The sequence below is a fragment of the Macrobrachium rosenbergii genome, chromosome 49 (genome assembly GCF_040412425.1).
Source record: "Macrobrachium rosenbergii isolate ZJJX-2024 chromosome 49, ASM4041242v1, whole genome shotgun sequence".
NCBI lineage: Eukaryota > Metazoa > Arthropoda > Malacostraca > Decapoda > Palaemonidae > Macrobrachium > Macrobrachium rosenbergii.
The window spans coordinates 5,829,873-5,847,718 of NC_089789.1; the positions used below are offsets into that span (position 1 = coordinate 5,829,873).

General features: G+C 41.1%; 1 protein-coding gene across 3 annotated transcripts in view; it reads left to right on the plus strand.

Moving 5' to 3' along the window:
• The window catches only part of LOC136832032 (uncharacterized), a 98,069-nt gene extending 80,584 nt beyond the window's left edge, over positions 1-17,485 (plus strand). For 2 of the 3 annotated variants that reach the window (XM_067092524.1, XM_067092525.1), the window contains exons 3-5: positions 8,262-8,427; positions 10,438-10,598; positions 16,913-17,485. In XM_067092524.1, the coding sequence (XP_066948625.1) occupies positions 8,262-8,427; positions 10,438-10,598; positions 16,913-16,996 (411 nt within the window). In that variant the 3' untranslated portion in view covers positions 16,997-17,485. Of the gene's footprint in view, positions 1-8,261; positions 8,428-10,437; positions 10,599-12,640; positions 12,798-16,912 lie in introns of those variants that run through there. The other variant, XM_067092527.1, reaches the window with a different exon arrangement.
• The last annotated feature ends 361 nt before the right edge of the window (positions 17,486-17,846 follow it).

The window sequence follows — 17,846 nt, forward strand, 5'->3', positions numbered from 1 at the left end:
TATCAAGAATATCTTGCATGAAGCAGTCCCGACATTCATTCAGTGTTGCTTCGGGACCGACCACAATACCTGATTAGATGACATATTTCCACGGGATCGCTGTGACTCTGTTCCCGCCCATGTAGATCGATCTCTGTCATTGCTGGTTTTCATGTATGCTGTTGCAATGCTTCCTGCGTATCTGTGGTCCATCTGCTCCTGCTGTTCCCTGTGTTATGCTCTTGTCAACTCGACGACAGTCTCTGGGCTGCTCTCCTGGTCTCCTGCCGCAGCCGCCCTGATCGCTCCTGTCGCTGCTGGTGACTTTCAAATGACATTCTGTCCGTTGCAGTAGCTCCTGCCTTCCGAACTGCTAATGTAGCTCCTGCATCGGATGTCCTGATCGTGCCCGCTTCTTCTCCTAGTGATCGTGCCCGGGGTCAATTCCGTTGTGTTCCTGCCAGCTGCCCTGGAGGTTACGATGTCTGCCATCCTGTAGAAGATGTTGGCGTGAAAGGGAAGGAAGTTGCCTTGTGGAAGTGACGTTCCTGGCCGTTGCATAGCTCCTGCTCTCCGAACCTTTGCCGTAGCTCCTGCATCGGCTGTCCTGATCATTCCTGCCGCTTCTGGTGGTCGTGCCCGGGGCCGCTTCCATGCGTTCCTGCCAGCTGCCCCAGAGGTCACCATGTCCGCCATCCTGTAGAAGATGTCGGCGTGAAGATGTAGAAAGTCGTCCTGTTGAGGTGATGTTCCTGGCAGTTGCAGTAGCTCCTGCCTTCCGAATTCTGCCGTAGCTCCTGCATCGGCTGTCCTGATCATGCTTCTCCTGGTGGTGGTGTCCTGGCTGCGTCCGTTGTGTTCCTGCGTGACTGGCCTGGAGGTTACGATGTTTCGTGTCCACCATCCTGTAGAAGATGTCGGAGTGGAGGTGAAGGAAGCCGTTCTGTGGAAGTAGCCACCGTCTTCTTCATCTTATCTTCGAGTTCGTCTTCTGCTGTGTCTTCCCTTCCTCTCCCGAGGTCCAAGGGGGTCCCGAGAATCGGACAGAACTCCATCGGCCGAAGGAAAGAAATGCTGCTTCTTCCCCTTGATGCTTTTGGACGCTGAGGGACTGCCTCCTTCCGAGGAGGCAGTGGGTTTCTCGTTGGCTCTTCCCGACCTTCGGGTTAGGAAACCAATTCGCATAGCCCTGGGTTTTGTGTTTCAGAAGCCGCGGGCGCGCAGACCTCAGTTTGCGATCCCGTTCCCGAGTCTTAGAGGTTCCGCCTCTAAGATGGGGTTGCTTCGGCGCTGCTTCGTTCGCGAGCGCCTCAACACTCAAGATTCTATGGAATATCGAGTATCCCGATCTGGTCTGGAGAGATTTTCCTGGGCCCAGTTCGGGAGCAGTGCGAGAAAGGGCCGAGGCACCCAGGTGTCTTGGCTCCTCTTCCTGCCAGCACCGTGAGCGCTCCCGAGTGTTTGCCAGTGCTCGTCGGGTTCCCAGCCTGGTGTCTCGATCCTCTCAGTTCGAACACCAGAAGAAGCAGGAAGAGATTCACTTTGGGAGTCCTGTGGGACTTCTAAGGGACTGACTCTCTTCCGGGAGACAAGTTTCTCTCGTTGACCGATTCGCATTCTCCTGTGGGATCTTGCATTTCGGGGGCCGCGAGAGCGCGGCCTCTCGAGGCCACGCCCTCGTTGCCAGTCTTGGAAGTCTGCGTCTAAGACTGGTTCTGGGCTTGGCACTTTCGATCTATTAGGAAACAAAGCAGCCACTCCCGATTTTTGGAAGTCTCGTGGGTAGCTCAAATTCTATGAATCACGAGCGCTCTCCTTACGAGAGGCACAGGACGAGAGAAAGTGCTGAGACACCCAGGTGTCTGGTTGCCGGGACACCCAGGTGTCCGGGTGCCGCGACGCCAGGTGTCTCGATACTGCCCGCCAGCTGCTTCGGTTGCTCGGCCGGGCTTCATTCTTGTGTCTCAAACTTTAGGGTTCGAGCATGCAAGATAACAGACACAGAATTCCCTTGAACCTTCTTCTTGAGGGGCCTCGCCTTGAAGGAGCAGTTCGGGAACTAGCAATTGTTCACAGCAGACGAGTCCGCTTGCCCAGTTATGATTGTGTTCGCAAGAATTGGCCTGGCTCGCCCCTGGTTGCACTTTCGAGACTGACTCGGCTTGCCAGACTGGCTCGCTCTGCTCGCTCGCCCCGCCTGCCTCCCAGTCCGCCGCATACAGACCAGCTGGATCGCATTTGCTTGATCGGCTCGGCCCTGCTCGGTTTCTTCCAATTCGGGTTCTCGGGTATGTTCGAGTGAACTTTTTTGCTCTTCCCAGGAAAGCGCTTTGCCACGGCACAAGTGTTTTCTTTTCCCGTGGCAGTAATCTCCTTCAGTTGATTATCGCGACACGGTCCGCCTCCTGCTTATCATACTGGCAGGACAGGTAGGGATACTCCTCGGTTGTTCCGAGAGGCGCGACGGACAGAGAGAGCTCCGACGGGTTTTCTTCGGAGTTCGCTGCCTGGCGTGCTTTGGGTATCGGTCCCCGATTCTCTCGTATTATAACCAGGTAGCCAAGGAGGGTTTCATGGGATCTGCCAAGGTCTCCCTCCAAGGGGAGAGGTACAGGAGTTTCACGCATCGGAAACAGCGAGGGTCTTCCTCTTCAAGTTACGATCGCCCCCGTGTTCTCGGGGGAACTTCGCACCAATTCGTCGGTGCGAGGATCCCCGGGACAGGACCGCAGCTCCCCCAATGAATAACCTTCATTACTCGCAACCCTTGCAGTTTCCGAGGGGCCAAGAGTTTCAGGGGCTGCCGCGGTCCTGGCTTCCGAGAGCGTTCTCGACCTGATGAGTTCTTTTCTTCGAAGGAGTTAATTCAGGTCGAGACACCAAGCTTCCACCCCTGCCTCGACAGAATATGAATTCTTCTTGCCTCGGAGGGTCTTGCCGACTGCAGTTTTTTGGGCAATTCTGGTGCTAAGAAGAAGGACTTTGTCCCAATCCGGATCTCCGGTTTCGTAAGTCCCGAGTTGGCTCGACCCTTGGGAACGAACCTTTACTTAGTTCTGCCTTTCCCTTTCAGAGATTTGCCAGATCCCCCGGTAATCAAGGTTCCCACCAGGGCACTGACTTGTCCTTTGGACAATGGCCAAGAACTTTGGGTCTTAGTCATCTCAACTCGACCTTGAGTTCAAGCCAGCCCCCCTCAACTCCTTAGCTAAGAAGTCCTAGGCTTCAGAAGAAGATTGCAACTGCTGATGCCTGGACGAAATGATACTTATCGAGTCTCTGGAACTGGCAGCGACATTGGTGAGACCTGGGAATGGATTCCATTAGGAGAAGTATCTATTTCCCTTAGGTCTCGGCAATTCTTTCCATCGAACTTTCATCCCACCACCTCTCCCGTGCTCCTGGTTCGGAAATGCCAGCTGGCTAGAGCTAATTGCCTTGGTTCCTGTCATCTTGGGCAGAAGCTTCCCATGGTGGAAAAATGGAAGTCTGCTTCCTTTTCCCCTTCTTTCCTCTTCGATGTATAAGGAAAGAGTTAGGCTAATGCTTGATTGAAGGAACCTTCGAATATGCTTGCATATTCCCCTCACATCTTGTGTCTACAGTACTTACAGATTCACAGATTGAGGAATAGGCGCACACTGGTAAGACTTTGTCTTGAATTTGTGTGACCGAGACGATTAGTACCTTCTCACCACCGTCCTGGGCTCAGGGCAGCCTTTTGGCCCTGAGAATTCAGGATGGGTTTTGCGGCACTCACTGGTTCATTGAACAACAAAACCACAGTAGTGGCATTTGTTGACAGACAGGAGGCAATCGTTTTTAACCCCTGTTTCATCTCGACATTTGAAGGTACTCGAGTGTTGTTCTATTGCACACTCGACAGCTCAATTAACCAGATGCATTCCTGGTGGGGATGTATTGATAGGCAAGCCTGGCCTTGGGTTTGAGTGATCGGGACGGAACATGCTGCTCACTCTTTCTTCACGAAGATTCGTGCAGAGACTGCTCGACTGGGAAATCCCTACCGTCCTTCTGTTGCCTCCCTGCACACAAGTCGGTAGTGTTTTCTCGCTCCTTCATACCAGACCAGGGGCCGCTCTGTTGAGGCATGCTGTCTTTTGGTGAAAACTCGATATCAACGTTTTTTCGCTCTGTATTTGTCCGTTTCGCTAGGGTTCACAAACATTTTCACCCCGAGTTACAGACAAATACTTGAAGACTTCACCTTCATCCGACCTGATTGCCGAGGCATCGAGAAGAATTCCGCTTGACCCATCCTCCTGTGCAGCTACAAGAAAGCAGTTCTTGAGGCAGTACATCCCTGTGTGTTCAGGACTGGGAGACTTTCCAGCTTTCCTGCAAGCACAGGCTTTCTCGCCGAGCAGCAACTGATATAGCTGGATATCCCTTGAAGTCCTCTGCAACACTGTCCCAGGGACTGGATCCGTCTTAACTGGTGGTGTCGTTGTCGGAACTTCTTCTCGGTCAGAGTCGCCGTCAAGTCTGGACTTCCTCGTCTTCTCCGCCGAGGGCTGCTTCTCTCCCTTTCATTTGTGAAGAACGAGGCCCTTGCGACCCTAGTCTTTTATCTGAAGTAGCCTTCACTCCTCAGTCGAGAGTTAGCTACGGACAAGAAGCTTCTTCAGTCATGCTCTCCCAGGGAACTGTTTCCCTGGGTGGCATGCGACTCCCGTTTAGGGTTCCTGTCCGTGCTCTGTACTCGCCCTACGAGAGTCGTCAGATAGAGATATGCCCTCTTAGGTCCATCTCTCATCTTACCCTGGCCTTGGCATAGAAGATGGAAGAACAGGGATGGGGATCATACCTCAACTCCTTCTCGGATGTCGTAGGTGGACTCCGAATCCATTGGCATCGACTGTCGGGTTCGAGTCCTTCTTGTTCCCCTCCTACTTGGACTTTGTATCGATGATCCAGATCATTCATTACTTCGTCCTATTGGGAGCTGTGGTACTTTCCGAAAGGTTCAACATTCCTAACCTGGATGTCGTCAACGTTTTCGCTAGTACTGTCTCTCCCAAGGAAGAAGTGTCTAAGGACACATCTTCCTCCTGACTTTGTGAAGCGATCAAAGGAGGTACTTTGCAGCTGACGACGACGATACCGGTACCTTGCACCCGAGAGCTCACGGTCGATGGCTTGGTCCATCCCCGCATTCCGGAAGAATATGTCGGTACCACAGGTGCTGAAGCCGGGTGTGTGGTCCCAACAGACTACCTTCACCTTCTACCTCCGGGATGTTGCACACAAGTCCTTGGACACTTTTTCCTTGGGTCCTGTGGTGGCTGCTCAACAAGTTGTGTAACTTATCCAGCTCCCCTAACGGGACAGGTTGCATCTCGCCTATGTTGTACGTCCCGTGATTGGGAGAATGAATGTTGAGTGACTGGCCTCTCTTCTTTCTCCCCATCCTGGCTCTCTTCCCATGGGCAGGGAGCGGACATGCCGTTACAAGCTGGACCGGGCGATCGAGGCAGATAAGCACATAACGGGAGCTCTCATTCTATTTCCGTTCAGGTTAATAGAACAACCCCACTCCTTCCTCTTGCAAGGGAGGAAGGAGACCATGACTATGAGACAAACTCAATGCTTGTATTTGCCTTATTGTCATCCGACGTCAAATTTTTTCTAGCCTACTTTGCATGAACTGACGTTTCCTCTTTCATGCAAAGGACCCAGAAGTCTGACAACTGATCCTGCGTTTCTTACAACCCGATCTTTTGTCAGAGGGAGTTTTTCCTTCCTCGCTCTCTCACGACCAGGAAGGGAAGGCAAGGTGGTGAACTCCAGTCAGTTCAGAGAGACTTTATCAGATTCCTCCCTCCAATCAGTGAGTCTCCTAATGTAAAGGACCGAGGGTTTGTATATTGTGTCGGAACAAATAACAATTTTTAAAAGTAAATTGTATTTTCCTAACTATAAAAACCCGAGGTCCTTTACACTTTATGCCCACCTCATGCCACCCTCAATCTGTACCTGGGCCGAAAGGCAAACTGGAATGTTTATCCGGGCAGGCGGGTATCCCCGCCTACCTGGAGGTAGTTACTGCCTAACCACCTTGCTCAAGAGTTTAACGGCCGTTTCAGCCCTACGCCTGAAAGTAATCCTAATGTAAAGGACCTTGGGTTTGTATAGTTAGGAAAAATACAATTTACTTTTAAAAATTGTTATATTCATTGCTGGAGTGCACTAGGAAGATTAACTTCAGAGGTGACTTTCAGAGGGAGAAAATAGGTAAAGACCTAAAGGACCAAGATGGCTTGGTTTGCGATGAGAAGGGCTGAGGAGAAGCCTAAAAGAGGACCTAAAAAAGTTGGGAAGTAAGACAAGAAATGCTCCTGACTGAAGAGAATGAGGAAAGCACCTTGGATATTGAATCAAATGCACCTTGGATATTTAATTACATAAAGGAAGTAACCTGGCATAAAGATGTGAATGATGACATATAGTGACATAATTGTTGTTTAGTGTTTATTTTCATTTGTGTCTAGGAAGGCCAGGTTGAGTTATTATTTCACCTAGTAAAAGCTGAGTAGCTTTATAGTAACAGGACAGAAAAGTAGTCTGGAAATTTGTTCAGCTTCAGACTTTGATAAACTAAATTACCTGTGCCATCATTGATTGGCTTGCCCTTCCTCTTACCTAGTAGTTTTTGCAAGTGCTGAGCCTGGCAGACCATGACTAGACCATGTTCTCCAATCAGGCTGACAAACAGCATCATGGAGTAGAAACTTGTGTAGATGAAGATGGTGATGATTCAGTTGAAGACTTTGGTCAGAGCTTACTCCTGGGATCCACTTTTGACAAATCAAAAACTTGCAAGACTTCAAAGATACTCCTTGAGGCCACACTCCCTAAACTAATAGCTTCACCTCAGACCATAATGGTAAAGAGCCAAAACTGCTGTTATCTGTGGATCCAATCAACAAAAATTGGTAGGTAAGATGTTTTGATGAAACTTAGCCAGACAAGAAGTGAAGGACAAATATCATTTGCCAAGAAAAATAAAGAAAAGCATATGTTACATCAACTGCAGCTTGTCTTTTCAAGGGAGAACAACTTTAGGGAGAGGTTGAAGTGTCCTGTGAATGGCAAATACACAAAACTTTGGTAGACACAGCTCTCAAAGGATAATCTTTCCCTGCCATTGTTCCAACATTTATTTTGCTCATTTTCACAAGCTTTCTTCATTTCTATTTGCCCCAATGCAAAAAGACTCTTTGGAAATGATGACTACATATTTCCTTTGAAGAACCATGTTACTGTATAGGGATTGTTATCTCTTTATCCCTTAATGATGAATTCAGCCGACTGCTCTTGTTGAGGCTTTGGACGGGTTTTTGAGGGGAATTAAACTAATTTTTGTTTTATAACCCAACAAGCAGGGAGTTATGATGGGGAATAAAATGTTTGATATATGAAATTTAGGCCGTCAAACCAAGTACTGGCGTACTTTCAGGCATTCAGCTTTAAAGACAGTGAAGGAGCAGTTGGAGTAGTTGGACAGCAAGATAAAGAGACCCAGGAAATTAAAGAAATGAATATATGTGCAGGTGAATCTGGGAGAAAACCCCAGAGTTGCACTAAGAAGTAAGAATTAGAGGTGTTGGACAGCAAGATTGAAGGAAGGAAGTTCTGGGTACTTTTTAATGCCATTGTATAGAGCAGTCAATGAGCTGCCAAATGAAACAAAATTGAGCAGTCTGCCTTGAAAATTGTCAGAGGTATTTGTCTGAACAAAAATGGTATAGAGTTCTTGCGCATATTGAATATAAGACATTTTTACTGTATTATCAAAACTTTACCCGGCTTTGTCATTTTTTTTTCATATTTTCCTTGCTTTAATTACAACTTTTTGCATTGCAATAACTAGGTAATTTATCTAGGTATCCTATGGATAAAAAATTAAAATTTATTGCAAATAGTTTTTTTGGCAAATTTTTTGGGGGAAGGTGCAAAATTTTCTTGTATCTGTGTTTCTACTCATTATGCCACCTACATAGAAATTATTTTGGGGGGATTGTTTTATGCCATTGCATAGAAAAATCATTCAGTTGCAAAATGAAGCAGAATTGAGCAGTCTGCCTTGATGATTGTTGGAGGTATGCATCAATGAACAAAAAAAAAAAAGTGTAAACATTTTCACACCTACAGCTTGAGTCACTGCTACTTTCCACAAATGTAATTGGTAATAAGGGTTAATGTCATTCATGTTGATCTTTGTTGAACTGCGTTTTATGATTCGCTTTGTACTTTCACAGCCACAACCTGTACTTCTGAGAGGGTTTGTTGTTGCAGTAGAGTCAACTGCTGGAAAACTCAAATCAGTTGGGTCAGACAACAAGGAAATCCAATTCACAAGAAAAATTTGTTTTCTCTACAATATCTCCCTAGAAAAAGTTTGCCTGAAGGATGTTCTTCCTTGCGGTAAGGTTGTTGTATGTTTTTGTTTTTGAAATTGAGGTTACTGTGATCATGTATCGCTTAGTTTATGTAATATGAAATTGAGGTTACTGTGTTCATATACAGTAATGCTTAGTTTGTAAATCTCAGAAGTTGAAGAAATTTTGGTTCTTCAAGTCAGCTGACTTAGTGTTCATAGTTTTACTTAGCCTATACAGATTCTAGTTGAATAAGATTTACAGGTGCTGTAATTTCAAACTGTTATTTTCCCAATGCTTATATAGGTGATGTATAATGGCAGTTTGCTCAGTTTTGGAAAAAAGGAATTGAAACATCTGGATAATTTAGCAGATTATTATTATTAGGTTGTGTAAGCAGACCACCGAGCTAATTTATGTAGCTCTCACAGGGCTGGACAGAAGGTTTAGCTTGTACATGTATTGATTAAATCTTTAAAAATGTCATAATTGCATTAATTAAAAATGAAGTCTCTGACAAAGTTCCTTCAACTTATTTGTTTCTAAAACTTGACATTTGCTATAAATTATATTTTGGATATTCACGCATAAAATATTGAACTTACTGTCACTCTTTGCTATGTACATAAAGAGATTGGATCATTTGAGTTACTCACCAAGTATCCATGGGTCAGAATTATGTGTGTGTGCCCCTGTCTATTTGGTGTGATGAATGCCTAAGTATTCCAACATTTGGCTTGAAATGTTTTCATTTGTTACCGTCATGTTCATTGCTCCATATATGCAGCCATTTTTAGATTATACAGTAATGGGTTTTAGAGAAGTTTGCTTCGTCATTTCCCCATCATTTCCCTTAATGTCTACGTGGGCCGGAATCCCAACATATATATACCTTTTTACCATCTTTGTATAATTTGTGAAGTGAAAATATTATTTTCTATCCCAAGGAATTTTTTGGAGTATAATTTTGAAGTGTTAATCTAGCACTTCTAGATTTGCAAAAAATAGAAGTATATGCAGTGGTTTATTTTCAGTAATAGTAATGGCTGATCCTATTGCACATAATTTTGCTGCGAAAGCAGTACAGTAGTTTGTTAGGCAAAGAGATACAGACACTGTACAGGCACTATTACATGGGCCAACATTCTGTACTAGGATAGTGTCAAACCTACTCAGATCTTATTGCACCTTGCAGCTGCTTAGGGAGACTTTAGGATACAGTACATGTATTTCCAATTTTGCTATCTCCAGCCGCCAGCATTGTCTTTTCTTGAGGTTGAGTGAGGTTGCTGTTAAGGGCAATTTACTTCCAGCAGTCTCAACTCCATGCCTGGTTTCTAATATGACGATTCTTTCCTGAATCCCAGTCAGTGCTACTTCCTACATTAATCCTCATCCTACCTAGAATGGTACTTGGCTTTAGTAAGGCAGTGGTTTGAGTCTTTAAATAAGCACAGTTTTTTAGAAATATTTATTTGTTTTTGTAGACTGTAAATTATTGTCTCAAATTAAGGTTCCACTGATCTCCCCAAATCCTCTTAAGAACAAAGCTTTTGAATTGAATGGAAAGTTAAGAAAAGGTGTGTATGTGTGTGTGTGTGTGTGCTTGCACATTTAACCAAGCACTCAGATATGAGTACCCTGAGGTAATGTCAGTCATCATCATGGAGATTGCAGTGCTTTCTTATTAAGCAAGTTTTTAAGTCTGCCTGTCCTTAGAGTATTGAAATAACATTCCTAATTATATAATGGCATGTATTTTACATCAAGTTTTCGTTAATAAAAGTTCTCATTAATAATATAAATCTCTTCTGGCTCATGTTGGATATCACATATTATTATATTATTATTATTATTATTATTATTATTGTTATTATTATTATTATTATTATTATTATTATTATTATTATTATTATTATTATTATTATTATAGTATACTGTATTATATACCATTATTAATAAACTAAGATTTTACTATATTAATTTTTGCATTACTTCTGTGTTATAGCATAGGAGGAATTAATTCTTTATATGGGAATTCCCATTTTGCTCACAGGGCTAGAGGTGATATATGAGGAAGTGAATGGAAAAGTGAAGAAGGTTATTTTGGAGGGATCTTACAGAGATGCTGATTTGCTGGATCCTGCCACTCGCTACAAGTTACTTAAATCCTGGTGTGAGCAGTACAGTGTTCCAAGTGTATCTAGAGATATATTGGTAAGATTACTGTCAAAATCTTCCTTAATTTTAACCCGTCTGTTGAATAAGTTTAAAGTGCTTTTGTAAGTTAAAAAGGACATTTATTTCATCAGTTCCATTGCTTTACAATAGCAGTGTGCATTCCAGTTCCAGCTGGCAGCTCATGCATTTGCAGTCCACTGGCGTCCCAATGGTGTGCTTAGTCACTGTGTCTAACATGTTGTTAATGACCAGCAAAACCTATTCCTATATTACCTTTTCATTGTAATTTCACAATTATTTTCAATAATTTCAAGTATTTAACCAATTTTTATGCAAGATCTCAAGAGAATTGTGTGCTTTTTTTTTATCTCCTGTGGATAAGATTTTTTTAAATTACATTTCCTGTGTTTGGTAAGTGCCTAATGTTGTTAGTTCCTTGTTACTTCCTTTAGATTTGCTATCTTGCACAGTGCCTTTTTAGGCTTACCGCATTTTGCTGTAAGCTTTTGTAATTTTAGTGGTTCACTATTTATAGCCTAACCATTTATTCATGTTTGTAGAATTTTCATATCTTAGTTCAACATTAATTCTATGTGTTGTGTTCATATATTGAGTAACATAGTCTTTTGTCACTCCAAGTGGATAATCTTGTCACTTCATATCCTGTACACTTGTATGAAAATAACACAGTACCTAGTACTTCTCTGTTGGAAGTCCATAGAAGTTGATAGAAAATTTCATTTATATTAAATTTTCACCGAAGTCCTGCTTCTGAAATGAATATACAGTACATGGCAAGATCCTTTGCAGAAGACTGGCTTCTGAAACATAACTAAGATTGCCATTGGCACCTTATCCAGTTTCTTCCATAAAGACATTAGTAAGAATCTGCCATTTTAAAATACTTCAAGCCTCAGAAAGGAAGTTCGCAAGACTGAAGCATCTAGTGAACAAGTACTGTATCCCTCAATCAGAGGGACTTGATAGTCATCACAGTATGGCTGATTTCCACCTACCATTAAAAATCCAAGAGGCAGGCAGGATTGTCATATCCATAAGTGCTAGAAGCTTGTTTCCCTTCTGGGCATATTATTATACCTCCAAGGAGGTGTCTTTCCTTTAATCCCATTCATTATAGTTTTACCTTCTGCATTCCAATGTTCTTGCCATACTGTGTGTCTAATAAATCACTTGATTCTCTCTCTGCCATGGATGTCTCCTGACTTTCTTGATCACCCCTGCGAATCTTGTGGTCTCTTCATCTGCTCATCCTTCCTTGTCTGTGCTTCTTCCTTCTACTTTACTCCCTCCAGCATTTGTTCCTCCCTTTCCTTTATCATCAGTGAAGTTCATTCATTCATTGGGTGATGCTTTCATGACCAGGCGCAAGGCGAAGGTTTCATCTTAAGCATTGCCAAAGTGCTTTCACCAGATTTTATTTACTTCATATACAGAATGCAGAAGTACCTCAGTGTTTATCTATTATGGCAGGTCTTGTGCTCCTGGTCAGGGGGATCTAGGTCATCTTCATTACTTCATCTCTCATAGATGTAGGAATGTGTTTCCTGGAGTGCTCACCCTTATTCCTCATATGTTTGGTGAGTGTACAGTCTTGGGGTGTGTCTTCCATTGCAGATTTATTAATTATATGGAAGCTACGGTGGAACCACTCGAGGGGGACTTGGCTACTGGTATCTGGGTCTACTCTTCTTTCCAAAGGCTCGTCAGCTTTGTCTTTTTTCTTACTTAGCAATTCAGGCTATTTATGACTAATAGATTTGTTAGAACTTGAAAAGTTTTTCTACAAATCCATTACAGTAATTGCAAATGTCAGTGCCATGTTCCATTCCCATCAATATTCCAGATGGAAGTTAGCTTGGATGACTGAAGTGTTGCCATGTTACACAGTGGATTCTGACTTGTACAGCCATCCTCAGTGGGGTGATTGTTCTTTCAGGATATATAAAGTTGTTATGACTGGGTCTGTTTCACATAGAGCATGGCTATGTATGATTAATGGGTTTGTAGAAAAATGCTTTTTACAGTATTGTAAAAACGTAATTTTTCCTTCATTGCAGGAACTGTTGCGTCCTTGAATAATGAAGAGACGAAGGCTATGCACACATGTACCCTACTTGTTCATAAGTTATGCTTATACTCATGATCATAAATAAACATTGGAACATAGGAAGTAAAGATGTACGCTTTCCATTATACTGTTGGTTCCAGATCTTCTTCAATTGTAAGATTTACTACCATATAACCTAATTAAGCAAACCACTTCTGTTACCAAACACTGCATCCGTTTTTACACCAGAGTACTGTACCAAAAAATACACAGTGTAGAAGTAATTCTTTGAAATGTCACTCATATTTAAACAGATTTTATATGATGTTGAAACTTCAAGTAAAAGGAATATCATGTTTGAAAATGAATCAGTTGAGGAAATTTTGTCTGAATATTCATTACCAATTTCCACAGGGTAGTGTTCTTGGTCCACTTATTATTTTTGGTGTATACAAGTGATATGGTTGTTGGACTGGAGAACAAGATTGTTCAGTATGCCGATGGACTGGATCATTGAATGGTGTAGTAGGTGGGGTATGAAACTGAACTCCAGTAAAACGAAAACACTGTTGATTAGCAGATCTCGTACAGATTTTTTTACCCCGTCCTCACCTTCAGGTGGATGGGACTTTGCTGACTAACTATTCTAGGTGTAACTTTTGACTCACATCTTACTTTTGAGAAGCGTCTAATGAAAATCTCAGCAGATGCCTCACAAAAGTTAGGTATTGTTCGTAAAGCTTCATGTATTTATAACAGTGATAAAATAAATGCAACCTGTTTTAGGTCTTGTGTGCCTCCTTTACTAGAATACTGTTCTCCAGTGTGGTTGTCTGCTTCTGCCAGGGATTTGGTTCATGGTGGTAGGTTTCTGTTTCCTAATATTGGCAGTTATGACTTGTATTTTAATAGAGATCTTTCACATTCACAATTGATCCCTGATCCCCTTTTCCTGCCGAGAGCAGCCAGATTTGCTGAACAGCAGCACCAATGTGAAGGAAATGTGCCTCGTTGTCAAACTTCTCAGTTACAGAGGGCCATTATTCCTCACACCATTGGATTGTTGAAGTCTCCCTGAGGATATCGTGCAATAGGAGCTTCAAAAGTTCAAGGAAAGATGCAGTGCATTACTACTCTAATGCTATTCTCCTTGCATTTTAATACATTTTTTCAATTTATTAATTTATTTATTCTTTTTAATAAGTGAGATCTCTTCTTTCTGTATCGAGCACCATATTCTTTGGAAGCTTGAATTTCAAGTCAATGGCCCATGTGGGCTTGTTCCATATGAATAGGGTTTATCTTCTAAATAATAATAATAATAATAATTAACCCTTAAACGCCGAGCCTCTATTTACAAAAAGTGTCTGCCATATGCCAGCGGGTTTGGGAATTAGCTTTTGAAGGAAAGAAAGTTTTTTTAAAAATCACAGCACGCTTAGTTTTTAAGATTAAGAGTTCATTTTTGGCTCCTTTTTTTCTCACTGCCTGAAGTTTAATATGCAACCATCAGAAATGAAAAAAATATCATTATCATATATATAAATATTGGAATATATGACAGTGCAAAAAAAATTTCATATATAATTGTATACAAATCGCGCTGTGAGCAAAACAGTTAAAGCTAATTAGCTATTCTCTTTTTCGTTGTATTGTACACTAAATTGCAATGATTTTGGTATATAACAAATTGTAAAACGATCAAAGCAACACAGAGAAAATATTATCACAAAATCATGCATGAATTCGTAACGCACAGACGTAAAAAAAAGTTTTTAAAAATTTCACCATAAATCAAAATATTGTGCTAGAGACTTCCCGTTTGTTGCAAAATGAAGGTAAATGATTGAATATTACTAGAATGTAAGAGTTTTAGCTTAAAATTGCATTTTTCGACCATTTCGGTCGAGTCAAAGTTGACGGAAGGTTGAAATTTTGGCACTCATCGTGATTTATATGAAAATATTTCAAAACTGATAAAAGCTACAACCATGAGTTATTTTTTGTTGCATTCTACATGAAATTGTGCACATTTTCATATATAAAACATTATGTAACGGCTAATATAAAATGGTGCAAAAATTACGGCAAAGTGACTAAAGAAATTCTGAGATTTTCAGCAGAGTTAGCGTGCGGAGGTAAGGAAAAAGTTCTTTTCAAAAATTCACCATAAATCGAAATATTGTGCCAGAGACTTCTCGTTTGTTGCAAAATGAAGATAAATGATTGAATATTACTAGAATGTAAGAGTTTTAGCTTATAATTGCATTTTTCGACCATTTCGGTCGAGTCAAAGTTGACTGAAGGTTGAAATTTTGGCACTTATCGTGATTTATATGAAAATATGTCAAAATTGATAAAAGCTACAACCATGAGTTATTTTTTGTTGTATTCTACATGAAATTGCACACATTTTCATATATAAAACTTTATGTAACAGCTAATACAAAACGGTGCAAAAGTTACAACAAAGTGACTAAAGAATTTTTGAGATTTTCAGCAGAGTTAGTGCGGACGTAAGGAAAAAGTTTTTTTCAAAAATTCACCATAAATCGAAGTATTGTGCTAGAGACTTCTTGTTTGTTGCAAAATGAAGGTAGATGATTGAATATTACTAGAATGTAAGAGTTATAGCATACAAGTGCATTTTTCGACCATTTCGGTCGAGTCAAAGTTGACAAGGTTGAAATATTGGCACTTATCGTGATTTATATGAAAATATGTCAAAATTGATAAAAGCTACAACCATGAGTTATTTTTTGTTGTATTCTACATGAAATTGCGCACATTTTCATATATAAAACTTTATGTAAAGGCTAATAGAAAACAGTGCAAAAATTATAACAATGTGACTAAAGAATTTCTGAGATTTTCAGCACAGTTAGCCGATGCTTTCTTTTGGGATAAGAAAGAAATTCGCGCATGCGCAGCTGGGTCACGCTTGTAAACAAAACAACGGCATGATCCGTGAACTCCCAGCATCCCTCAAGGCGTGTGATTTAAAATTTTTGGCAAACGAGGCCTGTAAGTATTTTTCCGCGAATATTTAAAAAATCTTTTTGTAGTCGACGTATTTTACGTCCACTTGGCACCCGACAGACAACTTTTGTCGACGTAAAATACATCCAGTCAACGTTAAAGGGTTAGTAATAATAATAATAATAATAATAATAATAATAATAATAATTAATAATAATAATAATAATAATTAATAATAAATGTATGAACACCAACCTGAGGGAGTGATATAAAACGATAAGGCAAAGATCCTCTTGGACTGTGGTATCAGAACAGATAGGGTGATATGTGCCAATAGACCAGACTTGATGCTGAATGACAAAATCAAGAAGAAAGTATCACTCACTGATGTCGCAATACCATGGGACACCAGAGTAGATGAGAAAGAAAGAGGAAAAATTGATAAGTATCAAGACCTGAAAATAGAAATAAGAAGGATATGGGATATGCTAGTGGAAATTGTACCCATAATCCTAGGAACACTAGGCACGATCCCAAGATCCCTGAAAAAGAACCTGGAAAAACTAAAAGCCAGAGTAGCTCCAAGACTCATGCAGAAGACCGCGGTATTAGAAACAGCGCACATGGTGAGAAAAGTGATGGACCCCTAGGGAGGCAGGATGCAACCTGGAATACCACCCAGTTGAATAGGATGACAGATAGAAAAAAATAATAATAATGCAGTAATAATAATAATATCCAAGTATCAGGTTTTCAAAGAACTCTAGGTAAAACTCCCCCGTGTTATCAGTTCTGGCATTCTTTTTGACATGGAGTTTCTAGGCCAGTCTGTCTCTACTTGGTACCTAATGGGTAAAAAACTAGATTTTTCATACAAACTCATCACTTATAATGCTAGTTCACACATCGCAACCGCAAGAATTTCGGGCAGCCATGTACTAATCAAGACAAGAAGAATTAGGTTAAATGCTGCTGGGTACCCTTTGGATCCATCTGCCAATATGCAGTAGTGCTGCCAAAATGTCTTTCTTTTGGACAGGGATTAAAGTGTTGTACAGTTTTGTAGCACCGAAAAATGGTTAATTATAAGCACTAATGTATTGTGTGCAGATATTTTTACTTAATTGTCTTATTGGACTTTGGTATTTAGAATCAAATGCAACAGCATGTTTTGAATTTGAAATGTTTGCAATTTTGAAACCTTCACTTGTGTTTCAGGTATGAGTATGAAGGAATATTTATTTGGTTGTGCATCACTTTTAGCGTACTTGATACTGTATTTTTTTTTTTCTTTCTATTTCAGCTTGTGGCAGGAGGATGGCTACCTCCGGAGCTGAATCCAACAGCTGCACAGGAAAGTATAAAAGCAGTTGTAAATCTAGGGTGAAGCTCTTCAAGTTTGATAGGTTCGTGAGTGCTTCATACTGATGTGGGAGAGGTAATATAGAGATTATTGTTTCGCTGTGATTATTTTGAATATGGCTGTGAGAATTGGGTGTTGATATTGAATAAGTTACTCTCTAGCAATCTTGTTTTTTTATTTTAATGTGATATTTGAATACAGTATTTTGATTATGTATATGTCCATAATGAAAAAGCATTCTGTGAGATACATAATGTAAGATTTTGTTGATTTGTAATTTATTCTTGAAAGAGTAAGATTGTGGCATTCCTTCCTAAGGCATCCTTGTAGGCCTAGGAGGAGGACACTTGGAAAATGTTATGTATTTAATATAAAAAATTTTGTTACTCTCGTTTTCACTGATTCATACAGTGTCCTTAAGAGGGAGGTTTTGTAATCAGTCATAAGAATTCTGACTTATTGATGACCCCAGAACAGATGGTTGCAGCATCCTGTAATATTTTTAAAGTTTAATGTTAGCATCTGGGATATGACCACCAGGAATATGCATATCCAAGGCTGTTGCATATCCAAGGCTGTTAAGGAAATTTTTAAAATCAAAATGAATTTTCCTTAGAGCAAATTACCTGTAAATTAACCTACTTGAAATTAACCTCATTGAACCCTAGGTACTCCATTCCCTATTTCAAAGGAGCAGAAATTTTGTATCTGTACTATGAAGTATGGAGAAATCAGTTAATCACTTGCCTACCCCGAGCCAATAGTTTTATCGAAAATGTGTTGGTGAATAGTGACCGATATCCTCAAGGTAAAACATTGCAAGAAATGATTGACATCAATGCACTGCTTTAATAACTGTACCTTTTATTGATAA